Source organism: Pan troglodytes, chromosome 10 (genome assembly GCF_028858775.2).
Source record: "Pan troglodytes isolate AG18354 chromosome 10, NHGRI_mPanTro3-v2.0_pri, whole genome shotgun sequence".
Lineage (NCBI taxonomy): Eukaryota > Metazoa > Chordata > Mammalia > Primates > Hominidae > Pan > Pan troglodytes.
The window spans coordinates 8,507,554-8,527,093 of NC_072408.2; the positions used below are offsets into that span (position 1 = coordinate 8,507,554).

At 39.3% G+C, this 19,540-nt stretch overlaps 1 protein-coding gene across 46 annotated transcripts in view; it reads left to right on the plus strand.

The window, feature by feature from the left end:
* ERC1 (ELKS/RAB6-interacting/CAST family member 1) overlaps positions 1-19,540 on the plus strand; it is a 536,900-nt gene that overhangs the window by 399,140 nt on the left and 118,220 nt on the right. For 35 of the 46 annotated variants that reach the window (XR_010148221.1, XR_010148220.1, XM_054663959.2 and 32 more), the window contains one exon: positions 12,475-12,619. The exons of 1 other annotated variant lie outside the window; for it this stretch is intronic. Coding sequence is in view for 43 of the 45 variants with exons in the window: in XM_054663959.2 (XP_054519934.1) it covers positions 12,475-12,619 (145 nt within the window). In the remaining 2 variants the exon portion in view is untranslated. Of the gene's footprint in view, positions 1-12,474; positions 12,620-17,553; positions 18,611-19,540 lie in introns of those variants that run through there. 10 more of the 46 variants (XM_063786216.1, XM_063786220.1, XM_063786215.1 and 7 more) reach the window with 3 other exon arrangements.

Below are 19,540 nucleotides of genomic sequence, written 5' to 3' on the forward strand. Positions count from 1 at the left end.
TTTGTCATAATTCCAAATATTTAAATAATGCAATAAAACTGTGAAGCTTAAAGAGAAATTTGGCAGCATCACTAGAATAAATTTTTGTGTAACTTCCCAAAATTAATTCCCTGAAGAACATATCTTTTCATTTCAAATATAAGTACAAGTATATTTTATAAAGGAAGCAGCTAGATAACTTTTGCTAAAGTAACGTTTAAGGAAATACAGGGCTGGGTACAGTGGCTTACACCTGTAATTCTAGCACTTTGGGAGGCCGAAGTGAGAGGATCACTTGAGCCCAGGAGAGCAGCCTGGGCCACATGGTGAAACCCCCTCTCTAATAAAAATAAATAAATAGAATAGAATAAGCTGGGTATGGTGATGCCAGCTACTTGGTATGTAGTCCCAGCTACTTGGGATGCTGATGTGGGAGAATCACCAGAGTCTGGGAAATCTAGGCTGCAGTTGTTAGCTGTGATCTCACCACTGCACTCCAGCCTGGGTGATGGGAGTGAGGCTCTGTCTCAAAAAAAAAAAAAAAAAAAAAAAGGTGGGCATAGAAGATGAATGGAAGATACTCAAAGATAGACCCACGAAACTGAGGATGTGCTATTTCAGTCTCTGGCCTAAAAAAAATTGCCTGTTTTCATGGACAGAGGAAGGGGAACATCACACACCGGGGACTGTTGTGGGGTGGGGGGAGGGGGGAGGGATAGCATTAGGATATATACCTAATGCTAAATGACGAGTTAATGGGTGCAGCACACCAACGTGGCACATGTATACATATGTAACAAACATGCACATTGTGCACATGTACCCTAAAACTTAAAGTATAATAATTAAAGAAACATAAAAAAATAAAAATTAAATTAAAAATTGCCTGTTTTTATTAAACTAGTAAACAATTTGTAGAAATGCATGATTTGATTAAATGAGTTTTGGGTGCCACCTTCATAAGGGAAGCTAGAACTGTGCTTAAATACCAGGAGCCCTGCTACCTTCTTAATCTTGAGCACTAAAACTAAGACCTATATCTAAAAACTTAGCCTAAATTCGCATTCCACTGTCATGAATATGGAATGAAAATCTCTCATGAAGTTGGTTTTCATGAAAGTGCCTCCAGGAAAGCAAAACTCTGGAACATTGGGCCACATTTATAAGACCGTGATTATTCATTAAAAAACTGAGGATGTAATATTTAGAAGGCCTTTACTTACTATCAACTCATCAACAGTGTGAGATGAAACTAGCAGCTTGACTTTCTGTATGAAGTATGGGGGAAAGAGTGGAAAGAATGTCAGAGTTCACTGGGACCTTGTTTAGAGCCATGGGGCTGAATTTTATTTAAAATATTCATTGGAAAAGCACCTGGATTCCAATGCTTCTTAAAGTCATTCTGTTTTTCCATGCAGTTCGTTATTTGCTTTTAGACCTTTTATCTCCAAGTTGTTTTATTTAGTTGCTAGTATTTCTTCAGGTGTCATTATCTTACATCCCTCTAGAAGATAAGACACACTATTGTGTGCATGTGAAATTAGAATTCCTATAAATATCTCATTTCTTGAACAAATTTTCAGTATCACCATAAATGATATTTAACACTAAGTGGCCAAAAACAAGTCATTCACAGAGATTCTGCATCATATTCAGTCTGACAGCACTGAAGCTGTGGTTGTGTATTTTTAACTACACTTAATGAAAAAGGACATCAGGACCCCAGCAAAGTTGCCAGCATTCACCAGGTCTTACGAGTTCTTCTGCCCTGGACCTTTTCTCATCTGCTCTGTCCATCCGATCTTGGCACTCGCCAGCTCTGCCTTCTTAGTCCAGCAGTGGCTCGATAAGAACCGTTGATCTTCAGAGCTCTGTCTCTCTGTCTCTCTCTCTCTCTCTCTCTGTCTCTCTCTCTCTCTCTCTCTCTCTCTCTCTCTCGAAGAGTTGGAAAAGAGGACTCGAGGAAAAAATATTCATAGGGTAATTTGTATCTTCCACATTATTTAAATTTGGAAGCATAAAAATACATTGTGCTCGAATCATGCTGGGTGAAATAAGCCAGATACAAAAGGCCAAATGCTGTGTGATCCTACTTATATGAGGTACCTGGAGTAGTCAGATTCAAACACACAGAAAGTATAATGGTGGCTGCCAAGGGCTGGAAGGGGCAGAGGAGGGGTGTTAGCCTTTCATAGGTGTAGAGTTTCTTTTCGGGAAAATGAAAAGTCTTTGGATATGGATGGTGGTGACAGTTGCACAACAGTATCAGTGTACTTAATGCCACAGAAATATACACTTTAAAATGGTTTAAAATGGTCAATTTTATGTTATCTGTATTTGACTATAGATTTTAAAAAGTGCTTATACTTATCATGTTTGCTATATGAGAACATTCCTCATTCAGAAGATTTTATGGTTTTTAAAGTAACTTGATTGAGGAATAATATAAATACAATAAAGTGCAAACATTTTAGACATACATTTTGGTGAGTTTGACAAGCTACAGTCATTTCCAGGAGCTTCTGTCTGCCCTTTCTGGTCACTCTTCATTTCCCAGTGCAGTCCCTGGCAACGACTGATCTGCCTCCGATCCTTGTGGATTAGAATACAGTTCATTTTTATATTTTTTAAACAAATTTGGAATGTACAAACTTTTGTTTTTTAACAAGTAGAGATACAGATGTCGAGTTTTTTGCCCATCTGAGAAGCAGGTAGAGGCTTGATAGCAGAGGTCTCAATAGCACAGTAAAACTAAGTCTTCTAAATTTGCCATAATCTTATGAACATGCTCATTTTTCAGAAAAGGTGAAGGAAAAAACTGAACACAAGTTTTCCACCCACAATTTTGTTCAATCAGTGTCATTTACTGAGCTATAATCACCAGCAGTTTCTGCCTTTATAATGTTAATTTTGATCTTTTTCAAGAACTTGTGAAAAATGGAAGTCAGTCCATATTGGGATAACTTCTCTACCCATTCCCTTGTAAGTGTATTTCTTTCCTTTTTTTTTTTTTTTTTTTTTTTTTTTTTTCTAGAGACAGGGTCTTGCTCTGCCACCTAGACTGGAATGCAGTGTGGTGCCATCACGGCTCACTGCAGCCTCGACCTCCTGGGCTCAAAGGATGCTCCCACCTCAGTCCCCCAGGTAGCTGGGACTATAGGCATGCACCACCAGGCCCAGCTAGTTTTTTTTATTTTTTGCAGAGATGAGGTTCCACCATGTTGCGCAGGCTGGGCTCGAACTCCTGGGCTCAAGTGATCCACCCGCCTCAGCCTCCCAAATTGTTGCCATTACAGGTGTGAGCCACCGAGCCCAACCATGAGTGTATTTCTCACTGTAGGTCAGTTCCTTTCCCTTGTGTCAGGAGATAGAGAAACATGAGATGAGCAGCAAATGAGAAATCTTGGACATTGTGCTTTGCACAGGACTTGCCATTGTGCTGCAGGAGGGCTGTGCTAGGCAGGACCCCAGCGTGCACTGTTGGAACTATGCCCTGAAATAGTCTGTATTTGGTGACCTTTGAAAGTTTCTTTGTAGCATTTAAGCATAAATGTGATAGTTATTTTGTGTTGCATATTCATTGACTAGCATTTAGTCTTTCATTTAGAGTTCTACCTGCAATTCTTGAATCCAAGAGTCAGACAGCAGCGTTTTATTCTTCATTCTTTAGGAACTGTTTTTGTAATATAAGGTTTTTACTTCTAACACATCTCTAGCAGTAGCATCCTGGCCTTTCCCCTTGCAGAATCTTCTAATCTCTCCTCATTACCTTCAACTCAGTCTTTATAAGACCTTGCTTTACTTCTCTAAAACTTTTGGTATTTCTATATTACGTACAAAATCAAATCACTTCTCATTCAGCATTTTTGTGTACCCTCTGCCTGCTGGGTTCTGGTTAGAACCCTCAAGGATTTCACATTCTGTTTATTCCTTAGGCCACCATTCCAGACCATCTCTACTCTGATTTAGAGCTGCCTCTTCAGCTTCTCTGCCATTTCCTGTCCCTGTAGACACTCTCTAATCCAGTTCTACGATGTGTCCTCACATGTGACTGGTGCTTTCACACTTGCCACTCTGTCTTTCATATTTCTCTGTCAAAATAGGGCCCATGTCAGTTCCCACGTCCTTAGCCTGAGGTGATTTCTCTCTGCTGTACTACTTCAGCATTTACTGCCCATACAGTATATTTGGCACTTAGCATTTATTGTTTCATCTCATTAGTTATATTAAAATCTTAGAGTTGAAAAGGACAGTCTCACCACTGAAAACAAAATTACTTACACAATATCTCCAATAATCTCTTTAAACACCTAGTCATGGGAAGATCTATAATTTTTTAGCTTTCCAACTCTACTTACTAACAAATATTAATACACTAGATGTTCCTTTTATAAACCAAAATCTCTCTCTTTTGTGACTTCCCCTGCTTTAGTAACAATTGTGCCCTCTGGACAAACACAGATTCAATGTTCTGTTTTTGCAAAACCTACCTTAAAAATTTTGGTAGAAATGATTGTGCTATGTTAGTAAATCTTTTTAGATTAACATAGCCTTACATAATCCCACTATGTCATCTTCCTTTGATACCTTCTACTTGTGCACCCCTTCTCAAATTATGACATATAGAATTGAACCTAGTGAACCTAGGTGTTCAGTTAGAGAAAAACACAACTCTTTCTTTCTTTAAATGAAACGTAAGTTGCCCAAAGCTCATGGTTTCTTTCTAGTTGTGGTTTATGTTTATCTTCCTTACGCGCTCTGCTCACTTGCCTAGACGCTACTGGCCTGGAAAAAAAAATGCCTTAAAAGTGCAGTGAAATACAGCTTCAGAATAGGTGAAAACACTGAACAGCGGGGGAACCACCACAACAGATAGAAGTGAAGTCAGAATCAGAGATGCAGTTGGTTCAAGATACATTCATTATGAGCCTACTCTGTGCTGGGAACTATTCTTAGCATTTGGAATTCATTACAGAATAAAACAGACAAAGATCCTGTCTTTGTGGATTTTGTATTCCAACTATTCCTAAGCACAGGCTTTGGGCAAACATTGAAGACTAGCAAAGTATATCAGCGTATTGAGTATAGAGTATATAGAGTAACTGCAGCCCTAAATAAAATAAAACAAGAAAGCTTAAGCAGTTTAGGCTAATGCAATGCAGAACATGAACAATACTTGAAAGCTTTTAGTTTTCAAGTTTAGGAACCAAGACTCTCGAAGGAAGACATTTTTTAAAATGTAAAAATAGCAGCATAATACCTGAAAGATAGACACAACCCAAGTGTCCATGTTGGATAAATGGATAAACAAAATGTGGTATGTGCGTGTGGTGGAATATTACTCAGCCTTGAAAAAGGAGATTCAGCCACATGCTACATGGATGAACCTTGAAAACATCATGTTAAGTGAAATAAGCCAGTCACAAAAAGACAAATACTGTTTGATTTCACTTATGTGAGGCACCTACAGAAGTCACATTCATAGAGATAGAAAGTCAATGATGACTGCCAGAGGCTGGGGGAGGGGAAAAGAGGAGTTACTGTTATTGGTATAGTTTCACCTTTGTGAGATGAAGAGAGTTCTGGAGGTTGGTCGCACAGCAATGTAAATGTACTTTACTGAACTGTTCATTTATAAATGATTATGGTAAATTTTATGTGTGTTTTATCACAACTAAAAAAAACCTAAAAGATAAAAGTTAATGAGCTAATAAACAGACCAATAAACCAGAAACATTAATCAATTTTGAAGAGGTAAATCATAAACATACTATAATCAGAGAAACAGACCCTACCCATGTAGAAGAATCAAAAAACATTTACAGAGCAAATGCCTGTTAATATCATCCAAACTGTGTAAGTGCTGAAAGGAGATGCTGAATGGAGAGAAATTAGCAGTTAAGTGAGCAGCCAGATTTTGAAGGAGAGAAAGCTACAGGCATTTCAGGCAGAGGACATAACATAAACCTAAGTGAAAACACATAGCAGCTCTATGACAGAGAGTCGTTGGAAGACAGTAAGGAAGAAATGGGTTAAAAAATTGTAGGTGATCCTGAATATTAGGCAAAAATATTTGCTATGGCAAGAGACCTAATGACGATGACCTTGGAAAAGTAGGACAGTATAGAATGATGGAGAAATCAGAGAAGAGGCTTTAAGAATAATGCAGGCCCAAGATAAAAGGGTGGGAGTGACATGCACAGACAAAACAGTGGGTACATTAAAAACTAAATGTTGTCAGCCTGTGGGTCCAGGAATATGATGGCTCTATTAACATTAAAAGGGTAATTTGTTATGTTACTAACATGTAAAATGTTAGTGTTGACATTTTACATTAAAGAGATATTTCTGGGTACCTAAATAAACATGACCTGCAGAGGACGTAAGATGTACAGGGACCAAAGTTTGCGAGGGCAGGTATTTCAGTGAGGTCCACCCACAGAGGCTCTCCCATGGACTATGGTTTTCACAGAGTTTATTTAAGTAGTGTATCTACCATAGTCTCTGAAACCTCTGCAAGGGAAGTTGAAGAATCTAGTCATTAGAGGATTTCTTCAGGAAAAGAGATAGAAGAGTAGAAGAGATATATTGGTAGTTTACTACTCACTCTGGATAGTTAATTGGTTAAATAACTAGGAAGGTAGCAGAATCGAAGGTTTATTTAGTCCATCGGTAAGTTAATCTAGATTTCAGATTTATCTTAAAATTAGAGTAAATTAAACTATTCCTACATGTCCATGACATTAAAATGCCCAAAGCTACTTATCTTGTTCTAGTTTTAATCTGGTATTTTTCCAGATGTTTTCAGTATGATAGAATGTATAGAACATGATTACACAGTCATTCAATTTGACATACTCGGTTGGAGGAGGAGCGAATAATAAACCTTGGTAACATCCCTTCATTCATACTCCTCTTTTTGTCTTGCATTTCTGTTACACACACACACATACTTAGGACTCATTCAGATTTTTAACCACCATATCCCAACGCTAATTACGGTCTCTTATTTACTAGCAATAGAAGTCTAATGTTGTGGCGTTCTCAAGGATTCAGGAATGTTATTCAAAAGCATCTTGAGCTCCATTTGCCTTTGATGTTTGCCTCCAGTTTCTGAAATCTGCCCAGATGGGGGAAGGGGATAGAGGGGGTGGTCTTACTATTTCCTGAAGCACAGATGCCGCAGCAGAGCCCTTTTAGAGACATCTTGATTCTATTAGAATTTGCAGGTCAAAGGGCAGGTTCAACTGGCCTGGTAGTTTAAAGCACCAGGGATAGAGTGAATAGACTACTGTAATGACTTAAAGTTGGATTTCTGCTGCTACTTACTCATTATGCTAATAATGTGCATGTTGGTCATGTGGGGGGGGGGATTACTAATCACTTTGAAAGGTTTCGTGTCCACATTTTCCTTTTTTTTTTTTTTTTTAACTCTGGAAAAGAAGGGAACAGAACAAGGAGAGTAATTTGACAGGAAAAGCATTGCAGTTCTTATTTTGCCCTGGGCTTGTGGCATATATATATTACCGTTCACATTTTATGTGCTTGTATTACTCCCTAGGGACTCATGGGAATGAAGTCAGAATGTGCTACACTAGCAAGTCTCCCCTTTCTGTGGATAGCCTTTAGTTAGTAAAGCTCTTAAAGTCGATGATTAATTCCTTTGAGGTTCAATTTCTTTAAAATATTTATATCAGTATTAGAATAGGTGATCTCAAACCATTGACTCAGATTAAAAGAAGTTATAAAAAAGAATTACTTCTGGTAATTTTTATTTTCTTTATACTTTTCTGTATCTTTCAGTTTTTCTTCAATGACTGTGTACTACTTTTATCAGAAAATACTTTTTTTCAAAGAAGCAATTATATTGAGTAGACAGCTATTAAAATAAAATTCTTTTTCAATTTGCTTTTTTTTCCCACTGTGAATTCCATTCCCTCTGAAAAGCTGAGTGTTTTTAACAACATTTCTGAGTTTAGACACTCTCAAGTGTGCCATGTAAAACTTAATCAGGTAAGTCCGACTATACCATATGGTCCTTTCTACGACATGGATTAGAGGAACAGCAATTTTCGTATTCCCTAAAAGTCTTTGCGTCACTGTCTACTCACTTCCACATTCTTCCCTAATATCCTCCAGATTTTTTTCAAGAGCTTGTTCTCCCTCGTACCATCCACTTCAGATTTACCGGAATTGTAACCAAGAGAACAATACTGTCTTTGTCCCTTTTGGAAAATAAAAGAAAAACCTAAAAGCTAGTACACCTATCAAAGATAGACATTACTCAGAATTCATATGATTATATGTGCAATATATAATCAAAACATTTTATTCTCTTGACTATGAATTGCCCTTCTTAGGCACCTATACATGTAGAAATCAGTGTCAGGAGTATACGTTGTAAATGGAAAGCAGAAAGACATGATGATCTGTTAGGGGATTTTTAGAGGATGAGAGCCATGGTCATAGGAGAGAAAGTTTGATTCTGTATAGTCCATAGCATATTATCATTGCTTAGTAAAAAAAAATAGCATCAATGAAATAAAATCTCTATTTGAATTGCATAAAAAATACTTCAAATTATATATCTTATTAAAAAGACGCTATTCCAATGGCTCAGACTCCAATCACACATTCCTCAAAACTTTGAAATTAGAAATCTAAATTGTCATCTGTTATTTCATATTGTGATTTGCAAATTTGACATTTTACCCCAGAGATGAACTGTACCACACTAGCTGTCCAAGCATACCATTTATGAAAGAGTTTGGAATTGAGTCAAGAAGCTTCAACAATATGGAATCATTTTTACTATGTCATATTACAATATTTTCCTTAAGCACAAAATAGGCCTCAAGTCCGATCACCTTTGTATTTTGCATTCAGCAAAGGTGCTGGTATTTCAATCTAATTAGATAGAGTAATTTATCTGTCATTCACCTGCTGCTGCTTGCCTGCTACTAAATGTGTGATTCTGACTATTGGTGCACAGAAATGTAGCACCCTTATTGGGAAAGCATGCTGCCTCTTCCAGCTTGGTCAGTCTTTGAGCTTCCCGAAAGGGAACAGATGACCGCAGTCAACAGGAAACTGCATAGTTAGACCTTCTTGAACTCTTTCACCTTTAAGCTCATTTCACCACTTAACATATTTTTTTCAAGTGGTCAGTGGATATATTTAGACTGTCATTATCCCTTTAGTGTTGACTGGATCCTCGTGGTATAAGTTGCCTGCCATTTCTTAGAATTACGTAGTGTGGGGACAGTGCGATGAGAATCTTCTCTCTTCCAGCAGCAAAACTAGTGAAACAAATCTTTATTTCCATGATGTAAACCGAGTACACATCTTCTATTTGTTAGTATTGCTTTCAGAGTTGAGTAGACCTACGCATCCAGAATAAAGAATATCCATTAGAATATTCAGTAGACAGATAGTCTTCCAGTCTGTGGCTAAACTAAAACTCTTCCATATGACTGCTGTTGAAGCTCAATTATCTTAACAAAAGACAGAAGCAAGGTTAAACTTGGGCAATGCATTCTCAGATTCAGCATTTCCTCAGGTCAAAAGCTCAGGCCACTTATATAGTTCCTATAAATCAAATATGTCTTCTTTCATAAAAGATGAGCTACTGAGAAATGCATTTTGGATTATGAAACTAATTGTTCACCAACGCCATTGTGATTATTTTGTAAATTTCTTACATCAGCTTCCCCACTAAATCCACCTTTTTTTCCTTTGGACACAAACCATAAAGTAATTATTAGCTAAACCACAAGGAATCTGTAAAGTTTAAATTACTGTTTCAAAGTGTGCAGATCATTGCCAGTAAAGCCACAACTGCAAACTTATTTGCATTGATGAGATGAAAAGAATGATTGATGTTCATAATGCACCAGGAATAGATGGCTGTGTTTCTATATCCACCTCATTAAAGTTTGCAGTTTGTTGTACACTGTATGCATGAAAATGTCTTCAGTGTCAGTAATGCCTCAGTTCATCTGGAAGCTACAGAATAATTATCAAAGGAATAAATTAAATGGATAAAGTATGTAAGTTACAGGATTATTCTTAAAGTAACTGTTTACTTTTCAAATTCAACTACAACTATAGGAACTCTTTTTAAAATATAAAATGAAATACTAAGTTCTTACTAATATAGTTTTTTTTTAAAAGGTTAACAATTTTTATTTATTCTTTTTGCGATAGGGTCTCACTTTGTCACCCATGCTGGAGTGCAGTGGCACCATCTCAGCTCACTGCAACCCCACCTCCCAGGCTCAAGAGATCCTCCTACCTTAGTCTCCCGAGTAGTGAGTAGCTGGGACCAGAAGCGTGTGCCACCGCACCCAGCTAATTTTTGTGGGGTTTTGCCATGTTGCCCAGGCTGGTCTCAAATTCCTGGCCTCAAGTGATCCACCCACCTAAGCCTCCCAAAGTGCTGGGATTACAGGCGCGAGCCACCACGCCTGGCCTGAATATTTTTTAAACTTTATTTTATTGTAGTAAGAAGACAACACGGGATCTACCCTCTTAATCACTTAAGTGTACAATGTAGTATCGTTAATTGTAGAGAGAATGTCATACAGCAGATCTCCAGAACTTACTCATCTTACGTAACTTAGGCTTTATGCCCACTGATGGGAACTCCCCATTTCCCCCTCTCTCCTCTCCCTTGCAACCACCATTCTACTGTCTGTTTGCGTGAGTTTGACTGTTTTAGATCCCTCATGTAAATGGAATCGTGCAGTATTTGTCCTTCTGTGACTGGCTTATTTCACCTAGCCTAATATAGGGGAACTTATTAAGATAGCAATATAACAACATGATAAAGACAATTTAGAGTCACATTCGCCTAAATGGGATTCCTGGCTGTACCATTTACTCCAGGTGTGAACTTGGGCAAGCTATGTAAACTCGGAAAGTCTTGGTTTTATTACCCTCAAAATGGGGGTACTGATAATAGTAACTCCAAAGAATTGTTGGAAGGGGTGAATGACGCTGTTGGCGTTTGCTTTCTTGGTTTTATTACCCTCAAAATGGGGGTACTGATAATAGTAACTCCAAAGAATTGTTGGAAGGGGTGAATGGCGCTGTTGGCGTTTGCTTTCTTGGTTTTATTACCCTCAAAATGGGGGTACTGATAATAGTAACTCCAAAGAATTGTTGGAAGGGGTGAATGGCGCTGTTGGCGTTTGCTTTCTTGGTTTTATTACCCTCAAAATGGGGGTACTGATAATAGTAACTCCAAAGAATTGTTGGAAGGGGTGAATGGTGCTGTTGGCGTTTGCTTTCTTGGTTTTATTACCCTCAAAATGGGGGTACTGATAATAGTAACTCCAAAGAATTGTTGGAAGGGGTGAATGACGCTGTTGGCGTTTGCTTTCTTGGTTTTATTACCCTCAAAATGGGGGTACTGATAATAGTAACTCCAAAGAATTGTTGGAAGGGGTGAATGGCGCTGTTGGCGTTTGCTTTCTTGGTTTTATTACCCTCAAAATGGGGGTACTGATAATAGTAACTCCAAAGAATTGTTGGAAGGGTGAATGGCGCTGTTGGCGTTTGCTTTCTTGGTTTTATTACCCTCAAAATGGGGGTACTGATAATAGTAACTCCAAAGAATTGTTGGAAGGGGTGAATGGCGCTGTTGGCGTTTGCTTTCTTGGTTTTATTACCCTCAAAATGGGGGTACTGATAATAGTAACTCCAAAGAATTGTTGGAAGGGGTGAATGGCGCTGTTGGCGTTTGCTTTCTTGGTTTTATTACCCTCAAAATGGGGGTACTGATAATAGTAACTCCAAAGAATTGTTGGAAGGGGTGAATGGCGCTGTTGGCGTTTGCTTTCTTGGTTTTATTACCCTCAAAATGGGGGTACTGATAATAGTAACTCCAAAGAATTGTTGGAAGGGGTGAATGGCGCTGTTGGCGTTTGCTTTCTTGGTTTTATTACCCTCAAAATGGGGGTACTGATAATAGTAACTCCAGAGAATTGTTGGAAGGGGTGAATGACGCTGTTGGCGTTTGCTTTCTTGGTTTTATTACCCTCAAAATGGGGGTACTGATAATAGTAACTCCAGAGAATTGTTGGAAGGGGTGAATGGCGCTGTTGGCGTTTGCTTTCTTGGTTTTATTACCCTCAAAATGGGGGTACTGATAATAGTAACTCCAAAGAATTGTTGGAAGGGGTGAATGGCGCTGTTGGCGTTTGCTTTCTTGGTTTTATTACCCTCAAAATGGGGGTACTGATAATAGTAACTCCAGAGAATTGTTGGAAGGGGTGAATGGCGCTGTTGGCATTTGCTTTCTTGGTTTTATTACCCTCAAAATGGGGGTACTGGTAATAGTAACTCCAGAGAATTGTTGGAAGGGGTGAATGGCGCTGTTGGCGTTTGCTTTCTTGGTTTTATTACCCTCAAAATGGGGGTACTGATAATAGTAACTCCAAAGAATTGTTGGAAGGGGTGAATGGCGCTGTTGGCGTTTGCTTTCTTTTGCAGGCAAGAAGCTCTTCTGGCTGCCATTAGTGAAAAAGACGCCAATATAGCTCTCTTGGAGCTTTCGTCCTCTAAGAAGAAGACCCAAGAGGAAGTGGCTGCCCTGAAGCGGGAGAAGGATCGTCTGGTACAGCAGCTTAAGCAGCAGGTATTATTAAATGCCAGCAGGAGGGTCAGTGGGGCCAGCTTTCACACCATTCTCCACACAGGTCTTTGCCAGCTTGTACTTTAAGGTCTCATGTTTCATATTAGACATCTGATCATTGGAGCTAGTTAGTTTTCATCATTAGAGACTTTTTATCTCCGCAAATCTGTGTCTAGGAAATGCAGAGCATTCGTGGTAAGAGGGCTGTTTTGGACAATGTCACAGGTCTTCTATGAGAATGTTTTTTAACTTTGTACAATGGATTGTAGAAATTATTGAAATTAGCCCATTTGACATGAAAAGGCTTTTTTTTTTTAAACATCCAGCAAGATTTCTATGACAGCAGCCACTAAGGATATTTTCATGAAAAGATTTCCAGTTATTCAGGATTGGGTAAGCTCTGAAGATAAGAACAAAGGTTGGCCCTTTTCTTTTCCAGCCTAAATGCTCTCAAAATTTAATGCTTAATATTCATGTAACACCTTTTGTTTGTGAAAATAAAAGCTAAAAGTTTCCCCTTTGATGATGGTTGCACAACAGTATGAATGTACCTAATACACAAAACCATCAACTTAAAAATCGTTAAAATGGTAACTTTTATGTTAGACATATTTTACCACAATAAAGAAATGGGGAAAAACATTTTCCTTGGAAGATAACGAGAGTGCTGGATGTTTACGTCGGAGCCCTGCTTGAACGGCAGTGCTCCTCGTTGAGTGCTCCTGGCTGGGCGCAGCATCCGCGTCCCAGCCTCCGTGGCTGTCTCCTGCATTCCCAGTCACGTTGTCTGTACATTTTGGCTGCCCAGGTGTGCTCTTCGCCCTCAAGTAATGAGACCGAGAAAGAGCTTTTCAAGTAAAGAAATTTATTTTCTTCTATTTTTGGAGGTCAGTCATCAATTGATGGTATTTTGGCATAATGTTTATGTTAACAAGAATCAATATTTAAACAACAAAGTTATTTTCTCTGTGGATCAAATTAAAACTGCTTAGAAATAGTCTTTATATGTATTTATGTTGCACACTTTGCTGAGAAAATACCAAAAGATGTCTTTTTTCTGCAGGATGGATAGTTGACCAGCAAAAAGTAACCCATTGCTTATTGACAAGTGAAATAAAACTTTTCCAGGGTCCTAAAATACTTTTTAGCCAGAAGAGGACATCATCTAATATTCTGACTACCTGTTATGTAAGATAGGAAGAATGTGCTTATTATGAAAGACATCCGTCCAGTAGTTGAAAACTGAAATGTGGCTCATCGAAGCTGATAATAGCAAATTGGAGGATATTATTGGAGAAGGGAGTTCACTGCTGTGTGAGTTTATATATTCAGCAATATCAGTTATCTTAAGTAGTTAGGCTTGAATACATAGGCCTATGATTTAAGCAGTTCTTGATCTCTTCACTTAAGACACCAAATAGAATTGAATATCTAGCAGACCAGAATACCATACCTCATTTACCACTGTAAATGGCCTCCGAAGAACATATGTTTTCATTATGTGAAAATTAAGGAAATTGGCCGGGCACGGTGGCTCACGCCTGTAATCCCAGCACTTTGGGAGGCCAAGGCGGGTGGATCATGAGGTCAGGAAATCGAGACCATCCTGGCCAACATGGTGAAACCCCGTCTCCACTAAAAATACAAAAATTAGCTGGATGTGGTGGTGCACGTCTGTAGTCCCAGATACTTGGGAGGCTGAGGCAGGAGAATCACTTGAATCCAGGAGGTGGAGGTTGCAGTGAGCCGAGATCACGCCACAGCACTCTAGCCTGACAAGAAGACGAGAGTCCGTCTCAAAAGAAAAAGAAGAAAAGAAAAAAAAGAAAAGGAAATTAATTAATCTCTGAGCTTATAACCTTAGAAGGAAGTAGCTAAACAATTCTCAGTGTCTTTATATCAAACCACATGCCTTGAATTTTCTGTAGCGATGTGTCCTGTATGAAGAGAAAAATAATAACAGTTCTCAGGAGTCCTTCCTACAGTCATCTCCTGCCTCCCTTTTACATTCCTGCCCTTTCAAAGCGTATCTGGATGCTGTGAGCAAGAAGGAAGGAGTCTTGCCAAAGGCATTTGATTCTTTAATTCCTCCAAGAGTGTGTACTAACTTTTGGACAAGGGAGAGGCCTTTTGGAAAGAGGATATGGCATCAATGTTGTTTTAATTTAAAGCTTCTAGTCCATGAATTGCTGGAATGTGCCTCAGTCTAAAGGCTATTTCCTAACAGGGAAGCAGTCAGCATTGACCAGGCTTTCCAGCAAATGGAGCTGCCACTGCCTGATAGGCTCTTGGCGTTCACATGTGATCCTATTGTCAGAAAGAGGTGAAGCAATGAGGGATATATAGATTTGGGGGTCACCTTCTAATATGGTCCCAATTTACTTATCCCCTCTAACCACCGCCCCCCCACCCCCTACAGAGTAACTTGTCTCCTTGACTCATTCATGGCAAAGCAGCACTTGGAGAGGCTGCATCAGAGGAAGGGGCCAGGGCCAGTGAAAAAAATAAACTAAGGCTGTCTAACAAACTCCAGATGTTCTGTGGTGGGTGCCAGCCAGTGTGTTCAGACCTTAAGTCATGACGAAGCCCCACTGTGATTGTCAGGCCCCCGCACGAGATTTAATGTAAACTCCGATAGAACCCTGGAAAGCATTAATACAATCTGTTTAGTCACAGCAGTTGTCACAAGGTGGCCTTTCTCTCAGCATTATTTTCTTCTTTTCACCTCCAGAATTTTACAACCTCCATATTGTGTTGGTTGCTGGTGTGAAATCTGGCTCTGCCCCTGTGTGCTCTACACAGATGTGTTATAGGCAGGCTGGGCTTTTCAGGACAGGCTGGGATTTTTTTTTTTTTTTTTTTTCTGTTTTTAAGAGTCAACTATAACAGTATAAAAGTAAAGGCTACAAACTTAAACAGATTTGGTTTGAATCTGGATAATCTCATTTACAACTACAATTTTGTAATCCTGTGCATTAGAATTAATTGTCACACCATATATTCTTTGATTCCAGTGTTTTGTAGGCGTATATTCTTTGATTCCAGTGTTTTGTAGGCGTGAGGGATACAAAAGCACAGTGCTCGTCTTAAAGGAACTCACAGGCTAATGCATCAAACCCTGGTTGTTGTAGTCATCTGGCAGACATTCTGTGTCAATCCGCTTCCACACTGCTGTAAAGTACTACCTGAGACTGGATAATGTAAAGACAAGAGGTTTAGCTGACTCACAGATCCACAGGGCTGGGGAGGCCTCGGGAAACTTACAATCATGGCGGAAGGTGAAGGGGAAGCAAGGCACATCTTACATGGTGGCAGGAGAGCGAGCGATCAAGCGAGGAACTGCCACACACTTTTCAACCATCAGATCTTGTGAGAACTCACTGTCTTAACAGCAAAGGGGAGGTCTGCCCCCATGATCCAATCACCTCCCACCAGGCCCCTCCCCTGACACATGGGGATTACAATTCGAGGTGAGATTTGGGTGGGGACGCAGAGCCAAATCGTATCACGTTCTATAGAAGGTAGTCCTGGCCTTGCCACCTTTTTCTGCTGACAGCTTTAGCAGGTCATCCAAACATTATGTAACTTATTTACCCATTCACTTCAGATTTACCTCACAGAGTTGGTGTGAAATTCAATAAGATAGCACACCTGAAGCGCTTAGAGTCCCCCCTTCCATTCCCTGTCACTGATAGCCCTGTTCGTGGTCAGAACTGTGCCATAGGTTACACACAGTACGTTGAGGGAGGGGTAGTCTCAGTAAGCATGGCTCTTGTTCCTTTTTTTTTTTTTTTTTTTGAGGTGGAGTTTTGCTCTGTTCCCCAGGCTGGAGTGCAGTGGTGCGATCTCGGCTCACTGCAACCTCCACCTCCTAGGTTGAAGCAATTCTCTGCCTCAGCCTCCCGAGTAGCTGGGATTATGGGTGCCCGCCACCATGCCTGGCTAATTTTTTGTATTTTTAGTAGAGACGGGGTTTCACCAGCTTGGCCAGGCTGATCTTGAACTCCAGACCTCGTGATCCACCTGTGTTTGCCTCCCAAAGTGCTGGGATTACAGGCGTGAGCCACTGCGCCTGGCCTGGCTCTACTTCTTGGTTGTCTCTAGCCACTTTATTTAAATGTGCAGACTCACACAGTGTTCAGAATTACACAACCAGCACATGGCGTTCCACTCCTCTGAGGAAGAACGTATTTCTCAGGGCAGTTAGGAAAAAGAGGTAGAGGTACTTTTTATCCTTTCTTTTTTCCACCTGTTCTTTTTAATGATATGACTCTCATATAGAATTTTTAAAAAATAATTCTAAATTCTAATATGTCTTTCTTAAATCTTACATTTTCGTCATTGAAGAACATTTAAATGCCCGTCTGGCTGAAGTCCTCAACATTAGGAAAATGTCAACTCCCAAGCTACATCCCATCTCACTCGCCTTCGAGTTCTGTGATTTTCCACATGTTACCTCCCGTTCTGGGTATCCCCGAGTAGTATAACTTTTCAGAATTCTGTGAAAATAGAGCAGTGACAATAATGGCCACCACGTGCCACTTGACTGTCGTGCGCAGGGCATAGGGGCTTTACATCACCGGGTCTTCCCCACAGCTCTGGAGAGTGTCTTCATTATTTGGGGAAGCGCTTCAGACCCAAAAAGGTTAAAACTGGCTAAATTTCCATGAAGAAGACTAAGCGGTGGAGCTAGAATTAGAACTGATTCTCTTCTCACTGTCACCATCTTTTGTGAAGATTCCAGATGGTTGGTAATCAGATTGTATTAGAATTAGAATAATACAAACAATACTATTTTATGTTTTTATGATACTCATTTGTTCCCTGAGACACAGAAAAGGGGATCTATTTATACTCCAGCCCTTCCCCTCTCCATCCGTAAAGAACCAGAAACAAAAAAGAAACGGTGTGATTTGTTTCCCTTTTCACTGTTCCAGGCTGAGCATCACCTTTCGGTACACGCGGTCTTTCTCCCGTCGTCCCAGCACTACTTCCTTGAGATGAGATGACATCAGGTGATCCCGTTGGTCTTGAGAATGATCCCATATTCTTCAGTCAAGCATTTTCATACAGTAGTTTTCTACTGTGTTATGTGTATTTTACTTGCTTAATCCTCCCAAGACCGCTTTATTTCCCTAATCACTAAGTTCTTGATGGGAAGAGTATTTCACCGTTGCCCCAAGTACTTTCAGTAGGTGTGGTATGAAAAAATACCTGAATCAAGTGAATAATATTTTGAGTAACTGTCTTTTATTAACTTCCGTCCACTCTCTAGTGAACAGTTTTCAGTCTCTCTTGTGGCACTGCCTATGATACCTTTGCTCTTACTTGTTGTTTCATCGGTAAAGCTGAGTACTTTGACATTCACTGATTAGGTTGGGAAAACCAGCCTAAGCTTTGAATTGGCCGTTTCTGCAATCTAGCAGACATTCTAGCACACATTCACTCATCTGTGAACCCGCATTTGTACATGCTTTCACACTTCCCCATCCCTATTAGAATGCTGGTTACCATAATAACAGGATTCAATGCTCTGTCCACATATCCCACTCAGAAACAATTTGTCCTATAATATGAACTTGCTATCTTTCGATTCATTTATTTAGGGTTATTTTACTCCTTTGTTGTTAGCGAAAAGAAAATGTATATAGGTTAATGCCTTTCTTATTTTGACTTTAACCTTTTTTCTCACATGATGTAGGGCTGGCCATTGGCCCACCTTTAAATGGCTGTATATCATCTATCTTTTCCTCCTCGTGGAAAAGGCTACTGTCTATTATAGAAGCATGGTGTACTAATTATGAAGTTGCGGTTGAAAAGACACTTTATCATCACTCTAGCCACTTGGAACTTTCCAAATAAATCATTATTTGGACTAAAATTTCCCAGGCTTGTTTATAGTACAAAGGTGAATACCTTTTTGAAGGTTCAGTAAACTCTCTTTGTTAGGAACTGAGGGTTATGACAACAATAAAATATCTGTTTCAGCTTTCAGTTTTGGTGGACATGTTCTTTGATCACAGCTTTTATGAGAGAAAATGCAGTTTTATTATTAATTCTTCTCTAGCCAAACTCAAATCATTTTACTGGTTTGAAATGTGTCGTCTTTACCTATCTCAAAGTTTTGAGTAAAGAATATAAATATATTGTTTTGTATATGAAAAATGTGATTTGTTCTCATTTACTAAAATTTGGGAAGAACTGGCTTAACATTGATCTGAAGAATGTAGGGGTCAGATACTTTTTTAAAAAAAGGCTCAAATTTGATTTTCAAATTCTTAGCCCAGGGCCCTGACCGCTCCCCGTTGGAGCAATATTTAGGACCGCCAAGTTGGAGACAGTAAATAATTGATTCTTACATGTCAGACTGATTGTCGGCTCTCTGCAGTATACATGAGTTGTTTTTGAACGAAGCTAAAATCTTGTGAAGACATACTAATAATCTAATATGAACCCAGTTAGATGAAAATCACCTTTTGGGACTTATTCTGTTCTATGAAAAAAAAATTATACGAAAAATTCTCCTAACTAGCCAAGAAAATAGACCTGTCTGTAGTCTACTTAGTGATTTAAAGCCTTTTCCTTAGACATGAAATCCATGATGGAAACTTGTTGCCAATAAGAATAATGGAGAATCAACCTTTAAAGCCACATACATGATGTAGAATTTCAAGTTGCCGTTATTCTGTATTGTAATGGTCAGCCAGAGAGACATGTGTCTAGTCAGTTGTATTAACTGCTTTCTACAGCAGTCCTCCCTTCCTTTTCTCTGTCCTATTTTCTGAACCAACAGAGGACTAAATTTTCTTACAGAGTCAGGAAGTTAAGACTTAAAATTTAAGGAATATGAGGGTAGAGTGTACCTTGTTGACTTACATTATTGCATCTGAACCTTCAGATGACATCCTGAAATAAATTGCATAG